General features: G+C 33.6%; 1 protein-coding gene across 1 annotated transcript in view; it reads left to right on the top strand.

Moving 5' to 3' along the window:
- Positions 1 to 19097, top strand: part of SPATA16 (spermatogenesis associated 16) — a 254547-nt gene that overhangs the window by 78837 nt on the left and 156613 nt on the right. The window contains exon 3 of the mRNA XM_030823120.1: positions 11089 to 11234. Coding sequence (XP_030678980.1) covers positions 11089 to 11234 — 146 coding nt within the window. The remainder of the gene's footprint in view (positions 1 to 11088; positions 11235 to 19097) is intronic.

Below are 19097 nucleotides of genomic sequence, written 5' to 3'. Positions count from 1 at the left end.
AAATAAGGCAATAGTAAGTGTTTTATTGACTTCATGGAAATTCTGAGAACTTAAGTACAATTTTGCATATGAAAATATCTTAGAAATTGTAAAAATTTTTTAGTAATGGAATCTTTAATATTGCTTATTTTTAAAGCTTATCCTCTACATTTACAATTTGATCTTATCTCATATTGGTTCTTTGCTTATTGCATCTAATTTAAAATTCATTCTGTAATTTAATTTTTTTATAATTTTCATTTTTCCTCTAATTCCCTAACTTAAGTTACTTTTTCAAAATAACTAAAAGAATACTGACTTTTAAAATTATTTTTTTCATTTTTCTTCTAATTCCCTAATTTAAATTACTTTTTCGAAATAACTAAAAGAATACTGACTTTTAAAATTATTTTTTATATTTTGATTCAAGAGAACATCCTTAGGACTCAGTGTTGGACCTTCTCACTTCTCCATCTTTGGCTTTGTTTCTTGTTTTGGGAATGGAGTTTCGCTGTTGTCACCTGGGCTGGAGTGCAATGGCGCAATCTCAGCTCACAGCAACCTCTGCTTCCCAGGTTCCAGCAATTCTCCTGCCTCAGCCTCCCGAGTAGCTGAGATTACAGGCACCCACAACCATGCCTGGCTAATTTTTATATTTTTAGTAGAGACCGGGTTTCACCATGTTGGCCAGGCTGGTCTCAAACTCCTGACCTCAGGTGATCCACCCACCTCAGCCTCCCAAAGTGCTGGGATTACAGGCATGAGCCACTGCACCCAGCCGGCTCTGTTTTTTCTACATTAGCTTCATTCTCAGACTAACTTTCCTCCACATAACAAAGGAGAGTCACTCAAAATGCTGGGCTTCTGTGCAGGCGTAATATCTGTATGCTGAAAAAAAAAAAGCTACCAAATGGGATAGAGACATTTATCCAGAGGAGTTCATTTATGTGGGATGGGAAAAGAAATGCATAACATGTCCAAACCCCATGCTTCCATGGCTGCACTCACAGAAATTAACAACAAAAAAATACAGTAAGAACATAAAATACAAATCTTAAAGGAACTAAGCAGATAATCCATAAATGATTAAATATAAATGAGTAACAAATATGCAAAAAAGGTCTAATCTTACAAGTAACTAAGAAAAGTAGGTGGTAAAGTTTTTAAAAATAGTAGCCCAAACTTTCTTAACTAACTCTTGGTAAAAAAGGTGGAAATAAAAGCTGTGAATTTTTTTCCTAAGTGAAGCAAAGAAGCATACAACAAATTTATACAGAAGAAAAGCAAGATAATGAGCTAAGTATTCAACTAAAGACATTAGCATACTATCACATTGGATGAAAGGAGCTGGGCTTAGAATTTTTCAACTATTTTAGAATGTTTCAGAGTATTTAGAAAGATGGCAATCTTTCCAATTTTTCCAGTTTGTTTTATAAAGCTAGAATAAGCCTGATAACAAATCATAACCTTATAATAAATGACACATTTTTAAAAATTAATTATATATTTACTAAATAAAAATAAGTGAACAAATTTAGAACAGCCTAATTTAAAAGGAATAAAATTTATAAGCAAACAGTATACCCATACCTGTGGCCGATAAACATAGGAGACTGAGCTAGTAATTGATTTTGAGGTGAGGTGCCATTTTTGTCCATCTAATTATCAAAGAACAAATAGAGTAAAACATTGCTAATATCTAATGTAGGTACTAGTATACAGAAACAAGAACTTTTACCTTGTTGTAAAAGTGTAAAACTTTTCTGGAGAGCACTTTTATGATGTATATTCTAAAGTATTGGTATTTTCTGGATTCAATTGTATACTCCTGACTAAGCAACTCCAATATGTAAGCATACATTATAACAGATAGAATATAACAGTTTGAAAATGATCAAACCCGTGGGCAAGGTGTATACACACGGCTGTTCACTGTACATTATGCATAATACTGAGAATTTTCAATGTCACTAGAAAAATTTCTCATTAGGGAAACCATTAAATGGAGATCTAATAAAATTATGCAGCCACTTAGAATAATGATATATATATTTATTAACGTGAAAATGTTCATGATATATCCAGAGAAACAAGTAGATGACATAGTAGTATGGATAACCATACCATCTTTGTAAATGGATGGATAGAGATAGATAGAAATTCATGTAGATATAGCCACACTATAGATATAGATATATCCATGATAGTATCTAATGGTGGTCCCTTTTTAATAATACAATTTGGAGGGTTTTTTCTTTATAATTTCTGAATTATCTAAATTCCTAACAGGTTGCTAGAGTTTTTTTCTCTATCTGTCATGAAGAACTAGTTCTACTTGCTTGTATTTCTGTCCCAATCTGTTGTGGACCAATACTTTGTTAAATATAGGAAAAATGAATTACTAGGAAAAATGAAGTAAAAATAAGACAGAAAAATACAAATTCTATTTTTTTATTATGAGATTTAATAGATGTAAAGTTTTTCTGTTGATTTGCTATAAAAGTTTCTAAACGCTTACTCTGTTTCTGTACTTAATGTGGATCTGTAGTTCACGGAATGGCACTGCGTGGCTTTGGTGCGTGATTAAATGCACAGACTCTAGGGCCAGATGTTTGGGAAGAATCCCACATACTAAGTTAGCAGTATTTAAATGTTTGCATTTATTATCACTAGCATTGGCTTATAAAATGAACTATAAAGTAAATAATGAAAATAAAGTGAATGATACAGCCAACAATCTTGATACACTCTCCTCAAAGAGGTGAAAAAAATCAGAGAGCCTAATAGGAATAACAGCGGTGAAAGATGCAGCTTAAGAATTATTTTCTTAAGAAAGAAAACATGATAGGCCAGGTACGGTGGCTCACACTGTAATCCTAGCACTTTGGGAGGCCGAGATGGGCAGATCAAGAGGCCAGGCATTCGAGACCACCCTGGCTAACACGGTGAAACCCCATCTTTACTAAAAAATACCAAGAAAATTACCCAGGCATGGTGGCCGGCACCTGTAGTCCCAGCTACTCGGGAGGCTGAGGCAGGAGAATGGCGTGAACCCGGGAGGCGGAGCTTGCAGTGAGCCAAGATCTCGCCACTGCACTCCAGCCTGGGCCACAGAGCGAGACTCTGTCTCAAGAAAAAAAAAAAAAAAAAAAAGTAAGAAAAGAAAAGAAAACACTACGGTTGAAATGGTACCAATAATCAGAGATGTAACTGAAGAAAAGTTTTCTAAGTTAGAAAAATAAATACATGAGTATGCAAACACAGAAGTTATCTTTTTTCAGGCAAAATACATGAAAATAGAACATATGTGGACTCACGGTAGTAGTAATTTTGAGTTATAAAAAGAGAAAAAAATACTACACATTGGGGGAAAGGAAGAAACTTCAACATAAGAAGTTATTTTTAATTATGCCTGGTTTCATTTAAAAAGCATTATGTTTTTTCTTGTTTGCATGGGAAATACCATAATGTAAATGGCGATCTATGTATTTACAGAAAAAATGATTATGTCCCAAAAAATGTATACTCAACCACATTTCTTTTTTTTTTTTTTTTTTTTTTGGAGGCAAGGGTCTCACTCTATTGCTCCTGGCTGGAGTGCAATGGCATGATCTCGGCTTACTGCAACTTCCACCTCCTGGGTTCAAGAGATTCTCCTGCCTCAGCCTCCCTAGTAGTTGGGGTTACAGGGGCCCGCCACCACTTCCAGCTAATTTTTGGCATTTTTAGTAGAGACAAGGTTTTACTATGTTGGCCAAGCTAGTCTCGAATTCCTGACCTCAGGCGATCCACCAGCCTCGGCCTCCCAAAGTGCTGGGATTACAGGCGTGAACCACTGAGCCCGGCATTTCTTACATGTCAGCGACATACATTCTCAACTATTCATGAGCTTAGAAAAGTTACCATCCACGTTTGCTCTTTTTGAAAAAAGTCACTTGTAAATAAGTGCTAACAAACTAAAAGATCATTAAGAAAAACCAAAACAAAAATGACAAAGTCGTTATATAAAAGGACTTGCTAATTTCCTTCTATGAATATCACTACACACAAACCTCATCTTACAGCAAACGTCCTAAAACAACAGACATAATAATGAAGATGTGGAGGGGCTGATATATCCTGCTATAATGGCTTGTGAATGAAACTTCAAAACAAACCCCATTATGAGTTGTTACTCCTTATTATAGAAATCTATCTATAATTTAACACAGTAAAACCTTATGGAAAATTCCTTCCTTTAGATATGATTTATCCTCTTATCCAAAACCCCAGTTAAACATGATTAAAATTGTCCTGAATAAAATAAAGGAAGGAATAAAATTAAATACATCTAATTTTTAACATTATTATTTTTAATTAAATTTTACTTTAAGATAATTGTAGATTCATAGGCAGTTGTAATACAGAAAGATCTCATGTACCGTTTATGCAGTTTCTCCCAGAGGCAATATCTTGCAAAACTAGAATATTAACACCAAGGCAATCCACCAATCTTAAGATTTCTCGTTTTACTTGCACTTTCACTCTTGTATGTGTATGTGTATTATGTCTGTGCAATTTTATGACATGTAAATCTGCATATCCACCTACCAAATTCAAGATACATTACAGTTCCCTCACTACAGGATTCATTTTTGTTGACTTTTATAAACACAACACCTATGCAGTCCCTAGTTCCTCATTATCAATAATCTGTTCTCCATTCCTATAATTGTGTCACGTAATCATATTGTATGTAACAGTTTGAGATCAGATTTTTTTACTCAGCATATTCCCTAGAGATTCATTCAAGTGATTGCATGGATCACTAGTTGGTGCCTTCTCACTGTAAAGTAGTGGTCTTAGTATGGATGTACCAGTTTGTTTAATCATTCATCCATTGAAGGACATCTAGATTGCTTTCAGTTTGGAGTTATTATAAATGAAGTTGCTATGAACATTCTTGTACAGATTTTTGTGTGAATATAAGAATTTCTCTGGAGTAAGTGCCCAGGAGTGCAACTACTGAGTTTCTCCATATTGTTTTCTCTAGTGGCTGTACCATTTCACACTACTATCAGCAGTGTAGGATGGAGCAATCCATTTTCCCAACATTCTCAGTTTTTGGTGTTGCCACTATTGTTTTATTTTAGCCGTTGTGTAGGTGTGCAGTGATACCTCACTGTAGTTTCAATTTGCATTTCTCTAATGAATAATGATGTCAAATATATTTTTATGTGCTTATTTGCCATATGTATGAAATGGTTGTTCGTGTCTTTTGTTCACTTTCAAATTAGATTATTTTGGGGTTTTTTACCATTGAGTTTTTACTCCAGTATAGTCAGAGAACATGCTCTGAATTATTTCAGTTTTCTCATTGTGTTGAGGTTTGTTTTATAGCCCAGGATATGGTCTATATTGGTGAATTTTCTATGGGCATGTAAGAAAAATGTGTATTCTGCTAGTGAGTGGAATGTTTTACGTATGCGTTTTCTTTCTTTTTTCTTTATTCTTAAAAAAAAAAAAGGATACATGTGTAGAATGTACAGGTTTGTTGCATACGTATACGTGTGCCATGGTGGTTTGCTGCACCTACTGACATGTCCTCTAAGTTCCCTCCCCTCAAACCCCACCCCCAGTAGGCCCTGGTGTGTGTTGTTCCCCTCTTGGTGTCCATGAGTTCTCAGTGTTCGACTTCCATTTATGAGTGAGAATATGTGGTGTTTAGTTTTCTGTTCCTGTGTTAGTTTGCTGAGGGAGATGACTTCCAGCTTCATCCATGTCCCTGCAAAGGACATAATCTCATTCCTTTTTATGGTTGCATAGTGTTCCATGGTGTATATGTACCACATTTTCTTTATCCAGCTATCACTGATGGGCATTTGGGTTGGTTCCATGTCTTTGCTATTGTAAATTGTGCTATAATAAACATACGTATGCATGTGTCTTTATAGTACAATAATTTATATTCCTTTGGGTATATACCCAGTAATGGGGTTGCTGAGTCCTGTGTTTTTTATTCACATATATAATGTATCTATGTATGTATGTCAATTACATCCTGTTGGTTGATTGTGCTGTTCAGATCTATCTTTACTGGTTTTCTTTCTAATATTTCTGTCATTTGCTGAGAGGGGAATATTGAAATCTTCAACTATAATTGTAACATGTAATAATATAATTATAATTAACATGCTTTTCTTTTCCAATTAAAAAAAGCAGAGCATATGAAAAAGCAGTATAAAAATTATGTTGATGTATCTTCTATTATGATACAAAAACAAAACGTATAGAAAGAAATATGGCAAAAGTTAATGGCAATTATATACATGGTGATAGGGTTATGGATCACTTTCTCCCCATCTTTAGATTTTTTTATAGTTTCCAACAACCTTAAAAATTACCAACTGATGATTATGTATATCCTTATTTGTAGACATTTGATGACTCAAACAATGCCAGGCTTTTCCAGATTTATTGTTCTCTTCTAAATTGTCAGAGATCACTGAAAATTTTATTCCAGGGATACAGTGAGGAAACAACACTCATCAGACAGAATTTTAATAAGGGAGAAACTATTAGCAATATTAATCTGGATAATGATGATCCTAATTAAAGAAAAATGTGTGGTTGCATTTTTAAGAATGTGGCTCACCATATATTATTTAATATTATTTCTGCAACTAATGTGGTATGTTATTTGTATCTGTTTTTAAACAAACCTTGAAATCCCTTTGTGCACAATTTCTAAAAGTAACTTAGATACTTATTTCTTAAAAGAACTTTGAGAAACCTTATTAAAATTTGAGCTTATGATTCCAATTTAGTACTGACATTTCCTTTTACTATTATTATTATTATTATTATTATTATTATTTGAGACTGAATCTCAGTCTGTCACCCAGGCTGGAGTGCAGTGGTGCGATCTTGGCTCACTGCAAACTCTGCCTCCTGGGTTCAAGAGGCTCTCCTGCCTCATCCTCCCTAGTAGCTGGGAATACAGGGGCCTGCCACCATGCCTGGTTAATTTTTGTATTTTTAGTACAGATGGGGTTTTGCCACGTTGGCCAGGCTGGTCTCAAACTCCTGACCTCAGGTGATCCACCTGCCTTGGTTTCTGAAAGTGCAGGTATTACAGGCATGAGCCACTGCGCCAGGCCTGAAATTTCATTTTTCATATCTAGGTTCTTATCAAAACAACAGCTATACTCATAAGAATTTAGACTGCATTTTTCCCTTAAATATTGACTTTTAATTTGTCCATAGTGTATTCAAAAATATTTTAGGGTTTCTTTTGAAATAAAAAGTTAACTCCTAATTTTTCCTAATTAAAAGTCTTCTCAGTGATACACTATTTCAGATAATTTAAAAGTTTTTGTTCCTTATCTCCATGACTTATTTCACCAAAGATTTAAATTATACATTTCTAGACAAATACCCTTTGTTTTAAGGTGAACAAAGTCACCCTTCCTAGATTTAAATAAATTCACACCACATTAAATTTCTTCATCTTCTGGAGAATTAACTGCTCAGTCTATACAAATGTCTATATGGAAATTTTAAAATTTAGTAAAATATCTGAAATGTGTTTCATGGTTCTGATGCCAACACTTTATCTACATGTACCTATAACTCTACCTTTAACTTCAACATATTGTTTTAACTGTTTGCCTTATTGCAAAGCTTAATTCAAAGATGTACTACTTTGGAAGAGAACAAATAAAGCAATCTTCGATATAGTCAGTAAAGTTCTCAATCTTACAATACTTGATTGGTAAAGCAAGAATTCAACAAACATATGTAAAGCTTACCCAGCAGGCTGCCTATTTTCTGATTTTTACATGAATTGGAAAATTATCCTTGTCTTTCACTGCTGTCTTTCAGCTTGGTTTCATGAAGTATTCTCATTAGTGTGTGAAGATAGGTCATTTTTATTTCTTTTCTTGCCTTGAATCTTATACAAGTAGAGACTTTTCACTTTCTCTCAGTGTTTATAGACAGTCTTTACTATTATGAAATCTGAAGGTGTCTTCCTCCTGCCTGCCATGAAGAACCTGAATGTCCTCATGGAAACTACTCACTGAATGACTTCCACATTAGCCCATAAAAAGTGTGTGGGGCACAGTGGCTCATGCCTGTAATCCCAGCACTTTGGGAGACCTAGGCAGGCGGATAACCTGAGGTCAGGAGTTCAAGACCAGACTGGCCAACATGGTGAAACCCTGTCTCCACTGAAAATACAAAATCAGCCGGATGTGGTGGCACACGCCTGTAGTCCTAGTTACTTGGGAGGCTGAGACAGCAGAATCGCTTGAACCCAGGAGGTGGAGGCTGCAGTGAGCCAAGATGGCACCATTACACTCCAGCCTGAGCAAAACAGAGTGAGACTCTGTCTCAAGAAAAAAAAAATAAGTGTGCCTAAAAAGAGGCTCTTCCACACCATCACATCAGAGAGAAACAAGGATAGGAAAGGGCAAAGACCACATACAATGTATATTTTGTTTCTTTTTTAAGATTTTACGTGAAGAGGAGATTTGAGTATTTAAGATTTGAGGAAACAAAGGCTGATTTCATTTAAAGATAAAATTAATTGAGCCAAGCGCCGTGGATCCTGCCTGTAATCCCAGCACTTTGGGAGACTGAGGCGAGCAGATTACTTAAGGTCAGGAGTTCGAGACCCAGCCTGGCCAACATGGTGAAACCCTGTCTGTACTGAAAATACAAAAATTAGCCGGGTACGGTGGCTCACGCCTGTAATCCCAGCGCTTTGGGAGGCCAAGGTTTGTGGATCATGAGGTCAGAAGACTGAGGTCATCCTGGCTAACACGGTGAAACCCCATCTCTACTAAAAATACAAAAAATTAGCCAGGCGTGGTGGCACGTGTCTGTAATCTCAGCTACTTGGGAGGCTGAGGCAGGAGAATCACTTGAACCTGAGAGGCAGAGGTTGCTGTGAGGAGAGATCTCGTCACTGCACACCAGCCTGGGAGACAGAGCCAGACTCCGTCTTAAAAGAAAAAAAAAAAAGATAAAATTAATTGAGAAGATCTGGAATGTTAATATAAGATATGGATAAATAAAACTACATAATTTCTACTAATTTTGTTTTCTATTTGTGTTTTATAGTCATGTCATACAAAAATCTTTCTTTTGTGGAAAACTCTGTTTAGGTATTTCTGGATACTGCGGGATCAGATTGGCTGAAGAAAGGAGATGCTGTCTCAAATTGCCATCTTCAAACTATCACACTTTCCAAAATTATGTTTTAAAGACTACTTACAGCCACACTGACACTTCTGAGGTCAGATTCTCTAGAATAATTACTAAATCCGGGTTAAATGTTTTATCTATTTTATTACTAATTTTATCAGGTGACCTTTATGAAGCATCCAAACTTAGCATTGACTGAGGTCATATCCAGTGTATCTTCCACAAATAGTCTTTGCTAAATTTTTTTCAAAATAATTGAGAGTAGTGTTTTATGTATTCTGAGAGCCTTTACAAAACATGAGTAAAAGTTGACACTTTTCCAAAAAATTATTTGTGGATGAAACCCCTACATTTTATCACGTGTATATTATTACTACCAGAAAAGGAGTAATAGCTTAAATATCTAAATATTTATTATAATTAATAATAAAAAGATTTACATGTCAATAGAAATAGGCAAGGAATAGGAAAGGAGAATTTATATAGAGCTAAAAATAGACAAGATTTATGAAAAAATCCTAATCAATTCAAATTAAAATGTAAAGAGACCAACTTTGGCAGATAGTAGATGCTTAGTAAGTATTTTTTACTAAATGAAGAAAGTAATATGTTTCATTCATCCAACTGATAAAGGGTTTTAAGAATAATATGAATCTCCAGGATTAATAAGATATACAAGCAAAAGAAAACAGCATTAGGTAACTACCAATTCAGACTGTGGATACTGAACATCTAGATTCTAGATTTTTTTTAGCCTTTAGTCATTTTTAGCCTTTACTAAGAAAGTAAATGCATTTTAGAACAGAACATAGCCACATTCAAATAACAAACTGCATTTAAAAAATGACAATAGCATTAATATAAATGGCAAAACTGTCTCAAGATTTAACCTATAAAAGAAAATTTATTTTAAACTATGTCATTTAAGCAAACAGGATTTAGAATACAATAAATTTTATACTAAAGGATATATAAATAAGTATTAACTGCAAATATTACTATCTCTGGCAAGAAAATTTCCCCCAGTATATGCATAGATGGAAGCAGAAAAGAGCAAAAAGGCGATATCCTGAATAAGGTCACTGAACATAGATAGGACTTCTTTTCCATCAGCCTTAATTTCAAGGAATAGTAGAAAACTCTGAGGGGGAGAAAAAGTGCTGATCTTCCCTTGTCATATTATTGACACTTTGTTATGTTTGGGGTTCTCCAAAAAAAAATTAATTATTTTCTTTCTCTACAGTTTATCTATGATGCCCAGAAACCACTGACTTCCTGGAATTTTTATTAAGAATTCATATTCTTGCCATGTTTTTCAGATACTGTGTCCTCTGCCAATAAATTCTAATAAATTTTCACTTCTTTTCTTTCAATAACATACTAGAGAATATGATTCAGACTCAAATTAATCACCGATCATGTTAATGGCTCCTAGGAGTTTACTTCCGATACCTCTTATTATATTAAATCAAACTTGATAGTGTGCTAGATCATTGCTCAGCTGGGTTTTCATAAAAGCACTGGTATTTAATATGATTTATGCCTGGCTTTCTGTTAATATCTTTGGTTATTGTGTGCTTTATTTTTAAAACAGACATTCTTAGCAACTGGCACTCCTTTAAAACCTATCATACTTTTAAAATATTTTACAGGAAGGATTTTACAGTAAAATGTGTCCCTTATTTTATATTATAGTCACTTAATAGTGAACAGGAACAATTTATTTAATTTATGATCAAAATATTAATATTTTACTTGTAGTTTGGAAAAGGCATCATATATACTTTTAACATATACGCAAAACATATAAGCAAGCATAAGCAAAACATATATAAATAAAACATATACATGTTTTGCTTATTTAAAAGATAAATTATATGAAAGATTATTAAGATGTTGAAGGTACTATATTTTTTAAAGCTTTGCAGCAAAGGAGCAGTTCTGGGAGAACCGTTTGATGCACCTGCTGAAGATATAGCAAGCGTGGCAAGTTTCATTGAGACAAAGCTTGTTACCTGTTATCTACGGATGAGGAAACCAGATCTTGCCCTGAATCATGCACACAGGTAAAATCATATACTAATAAGTGCAAGTAAATGCTGTTCACGCTAGTGGAGGGTACTATCTGAGCTTGCCTGATCACCTTCCATTTTATTTCAATTTAAAGAAGAAACAAACATTTATTTACTGCTTGGTTTATGTCAAGTGAGGCAATCATGGAGACCACAAAAGTCTCAAAACCTAGTGGAAGAAATAGAGACACAAGAAACTATTCATAATACAGGGCAAAACTAAGAGGCAGACAACTGCAGAAGCAAACTGCTGCGGGAAGAAACAAGGGAGAGAATAGGTAAGTAAGGGAGGTGGTATTGAAAGGTAAGAAGGATTGTCAAAATTGCAGTTGTGGAATGGTAGAAGGGAATTCTGACTGTGAACTTGAAAGTTCATGGCTTATTTGGTGATCACATTAGCTGATTCAAAGGATCCTTTGGACAGCTTTCCAAAGGTATGAAATACTTCTTATCTCTGTCCTTAAAATTTTCTTTTTTATATTTCTATCCTTCTTTAGAAGTATGTATCTGTGTGTCACTATATGACTTCCTAGAATCCCCAGTGTTACCCAGGCCTGTCTTTTCTTCTATAAAAATGTACCTCTCCTATATTTTATGTTTTAGGGGTCTTTCTCTCATGGATAATAATCAGTTTTAATCTGCAGCAAAGATAAAGTGATTATATTACGCCTTTCAACAAACTCTTTCCTTGAAATTATGATGCCTCTATCCCTCCCTGCCTGACTTTGAGCAATTTACCCAGAACTTTTGTGTTGTTCATTTTCTCATCTCACATTCTGTACTTCTTTTGGATACAAATGGCAAACTAGTGTCAATATGAACATATAATTCCTGCTTTCTTAATAACCAACTGGGGAACACCATTATCAGTCATATTAAGACTCATTTGTAAATGGGAGATTTATTAGTATGGTAAAAGTCATTTACAAACTCACATCCACTAGGATGTAAAAGTTGTTTCTATCCAAGATTTTTCACAGCCCTAGTAGTGAACTTAAACTTGACCTCAAGAACCTACAGACAACAAAATCACTTTGAAATTCACAAGACAACCTGTTTGAAAGCCATTCTCCCTCTTAAGTAAACTACAAAACCTAGAGGCAGATTCCCTTTGACATTAAAAGAAAATTTTACTTGCTATATTATCTGGGAACATTTTATAATACCATAGTTTTTTTAAAAAAAATCAAGATATATGGTCTGTCAAAGAATTTTGTTGTATTTCCATTTGAAAGAAGAAATATTGGAAAAGTAATGTGTATTTCAGTATGTCAAAATATTGCAACTTTTGGGCTATCTGGGTGATTTGTGGGAAAAATATTTGAAAACTATTTACAGACTAAAAAATATTTGATCATGCAAAATATTTGATCATGCAAAAGCAAAGAACATAAATAAGTAAAAATTTTAAAAATAGAAATGAACACTTGAAAGCTATTTATAGACTTCAAAATATTCAGAAAATCCATAGGCATACATAAACAATAATAAATTGAGATGCACTAAAAGTAATTATACCTCACCTTCTCCATGGTTATAATCACAAATAAAAAGGGCCACCTACATGGCCTACATCTTAAAAGAAATATTTCTTGGATATCAGAATAGTTTGATGAATTTTTGAATCGTATTTAATAATAAAAGGGTTCCAAATGGCATGGTCATGTCAAAATGTAATTAATTCCATGTTATTAAAAATAAGTAACAGTCTCTGGTAAACAAGAATTCAGTAAAAAAAAAAAAAGAAATGAGAACGAAAGATGAAAAATTCCACTATAAGCCAAATATAAGAACTACAAGATGCTGTAATTCCTGAGAATGCGAAGATCAGCTTCAGTAGTTTCATTATTTAGAATTAGAAATTTTCTGCTTTGAAAGTAAGAGTGCTTTTTCAAGACCTTGAAAATTACCGAATTGAATGTATATAACAGTGAATAGTAAAGTTATCTTTCCTATTACGTTTAGAATTAACTTTTGTAAAATAATTTTTGCTGCTGTTCCTAAGTTGAACATTAAGTAAGAAATGTAAATCAATAAAGGTTAAACAGTCAATTCGTTCAATTAATAATGCATCAAGTGAAATAAATCATTTTGCTGGTCTGGTCATAGTGCAGAACTGCATAAGTCAATACATATGATTTTAATATCAAAACATCTTGAAAGATCTTAGATTTTAAAACAGTCTGAAATATAATCAACAAATGTATTTTATAAAATAAATTAACTAGGATATTTACTCTATAAATAGCTTACAATCATTAGTTATATACTCAATGCAGAATTCTGCTTTTGTATTATTATCACATTGTGAAAGTTTATACTAATCATGAATCAAAATTAAAATATTCCTATTTTGCATTTATTTGCATTTGCTGAAGCATCTTCTCTTTAATTTTATGTAAATGTGAGGTCTACTGCATATTTTTAGGAGACTTGTTAACACAAAATTTAGCTTAAAAACCATCATGTAGTTTTGCTTCTATTGTTTTGTCATAGAGAAGACTACAAGAACCATAACTTTATGGTTTTAAGATCAACAAAGATACGTTTTAAAAATAGCGAAGCACTGCCATTAAACTAAAACAGTCAATGACACAAAGCCTCTGAAAACAACTATTATCAAAATGGCTCTTCTTTTTTATTCATAATATATCCAAAGTGGCACGTATAAGTATTATTTTTTACTTCAACCAAAAGTAATTTGGTTGACTCTCCTAATACATTGAATCTCTGCTCACTTCATCAAACCAGTGCCACTGTTTATCAGAAGGTTTTTAAACATTTCTAAAGACCGATTTGTAATTACTGCTTTCTTATCAAGATTTAAAATCCTGCTATGATTCTTTTCTTATTATATAAATATATTTTGATGTATATACTTGCAAAGATTTTAATGATACATATCACCTTTTGTATATTCCCTACCTTTAGGGGTTTTTTTAATTTTTATTGCAAAATGTTGTTGCCACAAGGTGGCAGACAAGATGAAGTATAAAGTACCAAATATGTAAGAAAAATCCCTATTTTAAAAATTATTTTATAATGGTAGTATCTACATTCATTCATTCATTTTTAAAAACTTATTAAATATTTCCACTAAGAGCCTATTCCTGTGCTAGGCAGTGGAGAGACAGTTATAAATAGAAAATACATGACGCTTATACACCAGCAGAAGTAGCAAAGTGTAAATAAATAAATAAATATTAGCATACATATGAGATGAAAAGTATGATAAATGCTGTGAAGGAAATCAATATAAGTTATGTTGCAGAGGCAGCATAGTATATTTAGTCAGACCACAACGTCTAGAATGTGACTGCCTAGGTTCAAATTATGACTGCTCCACTCACTAGACTGAATTTAATTTTCGAAAAAACTAGGTTATAATAGTACTTACTTCACAAGTACTATTTCACAAGGTTTTGTGAAAAATAATTACAAACCCATGAATTTTTTATTCTAACTGTGACACAGTTATTGGTACTGAATCTACCTTCTTGCTGTAAACAACTGTAAAACTGGACAAAATATAAGAGGCAACTGCTTTCAGGCCTTGGACAATGGTCAGAGCAGGACTGTGATCCCTGAAAGAAGGAAAATACACAGGATGAGCCCCATAATCTTCTCAGCTTTTTGTTCGGTTTATTTTTCTGCCCTAGTTCAGGGACATGGATATCAAGTTAAACTGCAGTCTCACCAAACTGAAGAGGCCGAGATTAGAATAGCAAGGCTGCCAAGGAAGCTATAATTACAGGAAACATGGCCAAGAAAGAGGTAGCTGTGTGAAAGGGTTGAGAGACAGAAGTCTGCACGGGAATTTACTGTAAGTTCTTAGCCAAGGTCTGTGCCATGCATGTGAGGAAAGAGATAACCGTACAGCAGAAATTGCCTGTGACAGAACTAAGTGCTAAATGGAAATACTTAGATGACCTGCAGTGCTTGGAGATGTTGGAGTACTCACTCAGCACCTCAGGTACTCAGTTGAGCCCCAGAAAGATCATACTATAACAGTTAAGGACCATGACCTACCAAAAGGACCACACCTTAAGATTAAATTCAAAGACAAAATAGACTTGTCCTAACAAAAAATACAACTAAGCTTCATAAGAACAAGAGTATCTGCCATTGCATTCTCTCACAGGGGGAAAAAAAACAAAAACAAAAAAAAAACCTCAACATCTTAACATATTTTTCAGGAAATATGTCATAATCCAGATTCCCCACAAAGTCTCACCCAAAATATCCAGCAGAAAGTTAAAAATTACCACACATGCAAAGAAGTAGGAAAATGAGACTTAAGAAAATAAGCAGTCCATAGAAATAGACTTCAAGATGTAGAACCAGATATAGATCTTCAAGACCCAGATGCAGAACTGGCAGACAAGGATTTCAACAAACCTATGAAAGTACGTTCAAGGATCTTAAGGTAAAAATAGTTGTAATGAGTGAAGAGATGAGAATCCCAACAAAGAAACAGAAGCTATGGGAAGAACCAAATGGAGATTTAGCATAGATGAATAAAATATCTGACATTTAAAATGTACTAATTTATTACTTTAACATCAGTTTGGAGAATGCTAAAGAAAGGACTAGTGAAGTTGAAGACAAATCAATAGGAATTATCCACTATAAAGACAAGAGATAGACAATAAAAGTTTTTTAAAAAATTAATCAATGGCTCAGTGACCTGTCCTCAGGGATAGTAAAAAGAAATCTAACATACATGTAATTGAAGTCTCAAAGAGGAAAGAGAAAATAGGATATAAAAAATAATTTCTGGAAATTTTCCATTTTGGTTAAAAACAAAAAAGAAAACCCAGTAAGCCTCAGCAGGAGAGGCTGATTCAAAGAGGACTGCATCTAGGAACATCATAATCAAACTGATGAAAACCCAAGATGAAGAGAAAATATTAAAGGCAGCCAAAGAAAAACAACGCATTACACAGGAGGAACAATGATACAAATCACTGGTAACTCTTAATCAGAAATATGGATGCCAAAATACAATAGAATGACAACTTTAAAGTGCCGAAAGCAAAATTTAAACTAGAATTTGATTTTCAGCGAGTAAAATGGAAATATTTTCATATAAATAAAAGTTAAAAAATTAATCTTTACCAGATCTGCACTTTGAGAACAATAAAGGGAAATGTAGAAAATGGCAATAGATTGAAACTTGTAGGAAATGGCAATAGATTGAAACTTGTAAGAAATGGCAATAGATTGAAACTTGAACTATAAAAAAGAAAAAAGAGTACCAGAAGTGATAAATGGTAAATATAAAAGACTATTATATGAAAATGATAAATGGTAAATATAAAAGTAACAGAAGTGATAAATGGTAAATATAAAAGACTGTATTTTCTTTTCAAAATGTCCTTAAAGATAAATGTTTAAACAGAAAACGATAGCATTTTTATTATATTAACTAAATTAAAAATAATAAATAATAAGATTACACGTGCCAATTTAAATATTTGACTACAATATCACAAAGGCCTGTGGGTGGGAGAACAAATGGAATTTTACTATAGTAAGGCTTTTTTACATGAAATGGTACAATATTAACTGTAAATAGACTGTGATAAAGATGCAAATGATTAAAAATATAAAAATTATAGCTAGAAAGCCAATAATGGACTTAAAATTAATTACTAAAGAATATTTAATTAACTGAAAATAAGTCAAGAAAGGAGGAAGAACAAAAAATAGATGAGATACTGGAAAACAGAAGCATGATGGCAGAGTTCAACCAAACTATGTCAGTAATTACATCAAACATATGTACATTGATTGAAAATTCCAGTTAAAAGGCAGAGACCGTCAGTCTGGATTACATTGCAAGGCTCAACTAAATGCTATCTATATAAAGCATACATTGAAAGTAAAAAAATGAAAAATGATACACTATACAATAAACATAAAAGTCTATTTTTAATGCTTAATTTTGCTGTGTTATTACCAAGGTAGATTTTAAGAGAAGGTGTACTATTAGAGATGAAAATAAGACTCAATTAAAATTTCAAAAATTTTAAAATCTTATAGAGCCTGTTCTCTAACCATAATGTAATTAAATTAGAAATCAATTGAAGAGTAAGATACCTAGAAAACCCCTCCAAATACTTGGAAATTAAACCATACACATCTAAGTAACTCATGGATCAAAACATAAGAAAATTAAACAAAGGCATAGATTTGAATCCCTGCTTTATTGGTTACTAGCTTTGACTTTCATAACTAACTTCCCTTGGCCTCTGTTTTCTCTTCTTTAAATACAAGTAAAATGCTCAAAAGCATCCCTGAATCTCAAAATATATCAGGTTTGTGTTTTATTGTAATCCCACCACCAATAACAAATACAGGTAATTTTCAATGGTAATAGAAATAAGCTCTATATTTTCATAAAGGAGGCTATTATTTTTAAAATACCTTTTTGCCTGTAATGCCAACACTCTGGGAGGCCAAGGGGGGTAGATCGCCTGAGGTCAGGAGTTCAAGACCAGACTGGCCAACATGGTGAAATCCCATCTCTACTAAAAATACAAAATTAGCTGGGTGTGGTGGCCCACACCTGTAACAGTCCCAGCTACTTGGGAGGCTGAGACAGGAGAATCACTTGAACCCAGGAGGGAGAGGCCACAGTGAACCAAGATGACACCACTGCACTCCAGCCTGGGCGAGACAGAGCGAGACTCTGTCTCAAAAAATAATAATTAATAAATAAATAAAATACCCTTCTGAACATAACATACTCAATAAAGTAGACAATTGGAAAGCTCCTATGAAAATACAGCTTTTGGGGTGTTATCAATCACAATTTCGGGGATAATTATCATCAAAGGTGATATTCGCTTAAAGCATTACAGATACCCATGAGTTTTAGAATGAATTGATTCATAATAGAAGTAATAGGAATTCTGCAAATTTCTTGCAGATACCAAGAAATGAGATATTTTAAATACAATACTCTCTTCTTTTTTATTATTATTATACTTTAAGTTTTAGGGTACATGTGCACAATGTGCATGTTAGTTACATATGTATACATGTGCCATGTTGGTGTGCTGCACCCATTAACTCGTCATTTAACATTAGGTATATCTCCTAATGCTATCCCTCCCCGCTCCCTCCACCCCACAACAGCCCTGGTGTGTGATGTTCCCCTCTCTTCTTTACCAGAACTGAGGGTTTAAAATTTGGCCACTAAATGTAACACATCAACAACATTAGATAAAATAATTCTCATGATCTTGGATGAACTTAAACAAAACTACAATACTATAGTAAAAGAATAGGGAACTTTGCAGGTGCCAGAAACCATTGCTGGTGCCAGTTTTTTGATATGAATAAATATATAGGCTACTAAGTATTAGTGTTGTTACTGCTTCTAGGGGATAATAACTGGGAACACAAAAGGAAAGGATGTAATCTTACCTGCATATATCTCTTAACACTTCACAATGTCTTGCTTTGGGAAAACATATGGGTGGTTGTTTTGATGATATTGCCATTCATTTCTGAAAGACATTACATTATCCATACTCATTTTCATCAACTCTTAAAAGAAAGGCTCAACGAAGAGAATGTTTCTTCTTACTTACCTCCTTCTGTGATTCATAGATTACTGATTGTTTCTTCCAATTAAATGAAGCAAACTGTGTGTGTGCCCATGTGTGCATGAGTTTATGTTTGTATGGGCTTGCCAGTGTGAAGAAAATAAAAGGAAATCCTGGCATTGCTATTTTAAAGATATCTGGTTGGTCTTTTTGCAACTTAGGCAGTTTGCCTCCCTGAGAAGTCAGGAGAAATAAAAATGCTATATGGATCATTAGTACTTTATGTCTCTTGCTATTGTAT

This window comes from Nomascus leucogenys, chromosome 11 (genome assembly GCF_006542625.1).
Source record: "Nomascus leucogenys isolate Asia chromosome 11, Asia_NLE_v1, whole genome shotgun sequence".
In the NCBI taxonomy this organism is placed as follows: Eukaryota; Metazoa; Chordata; class Mammalia; order Primates; family Hylobatidae; genus Nomascus; species Nomascus leucogenys.
Note: the sequence above shows the minus strand (reverse complement) of the source record. Positions and strands in the feature narration are given on the sequence as shown.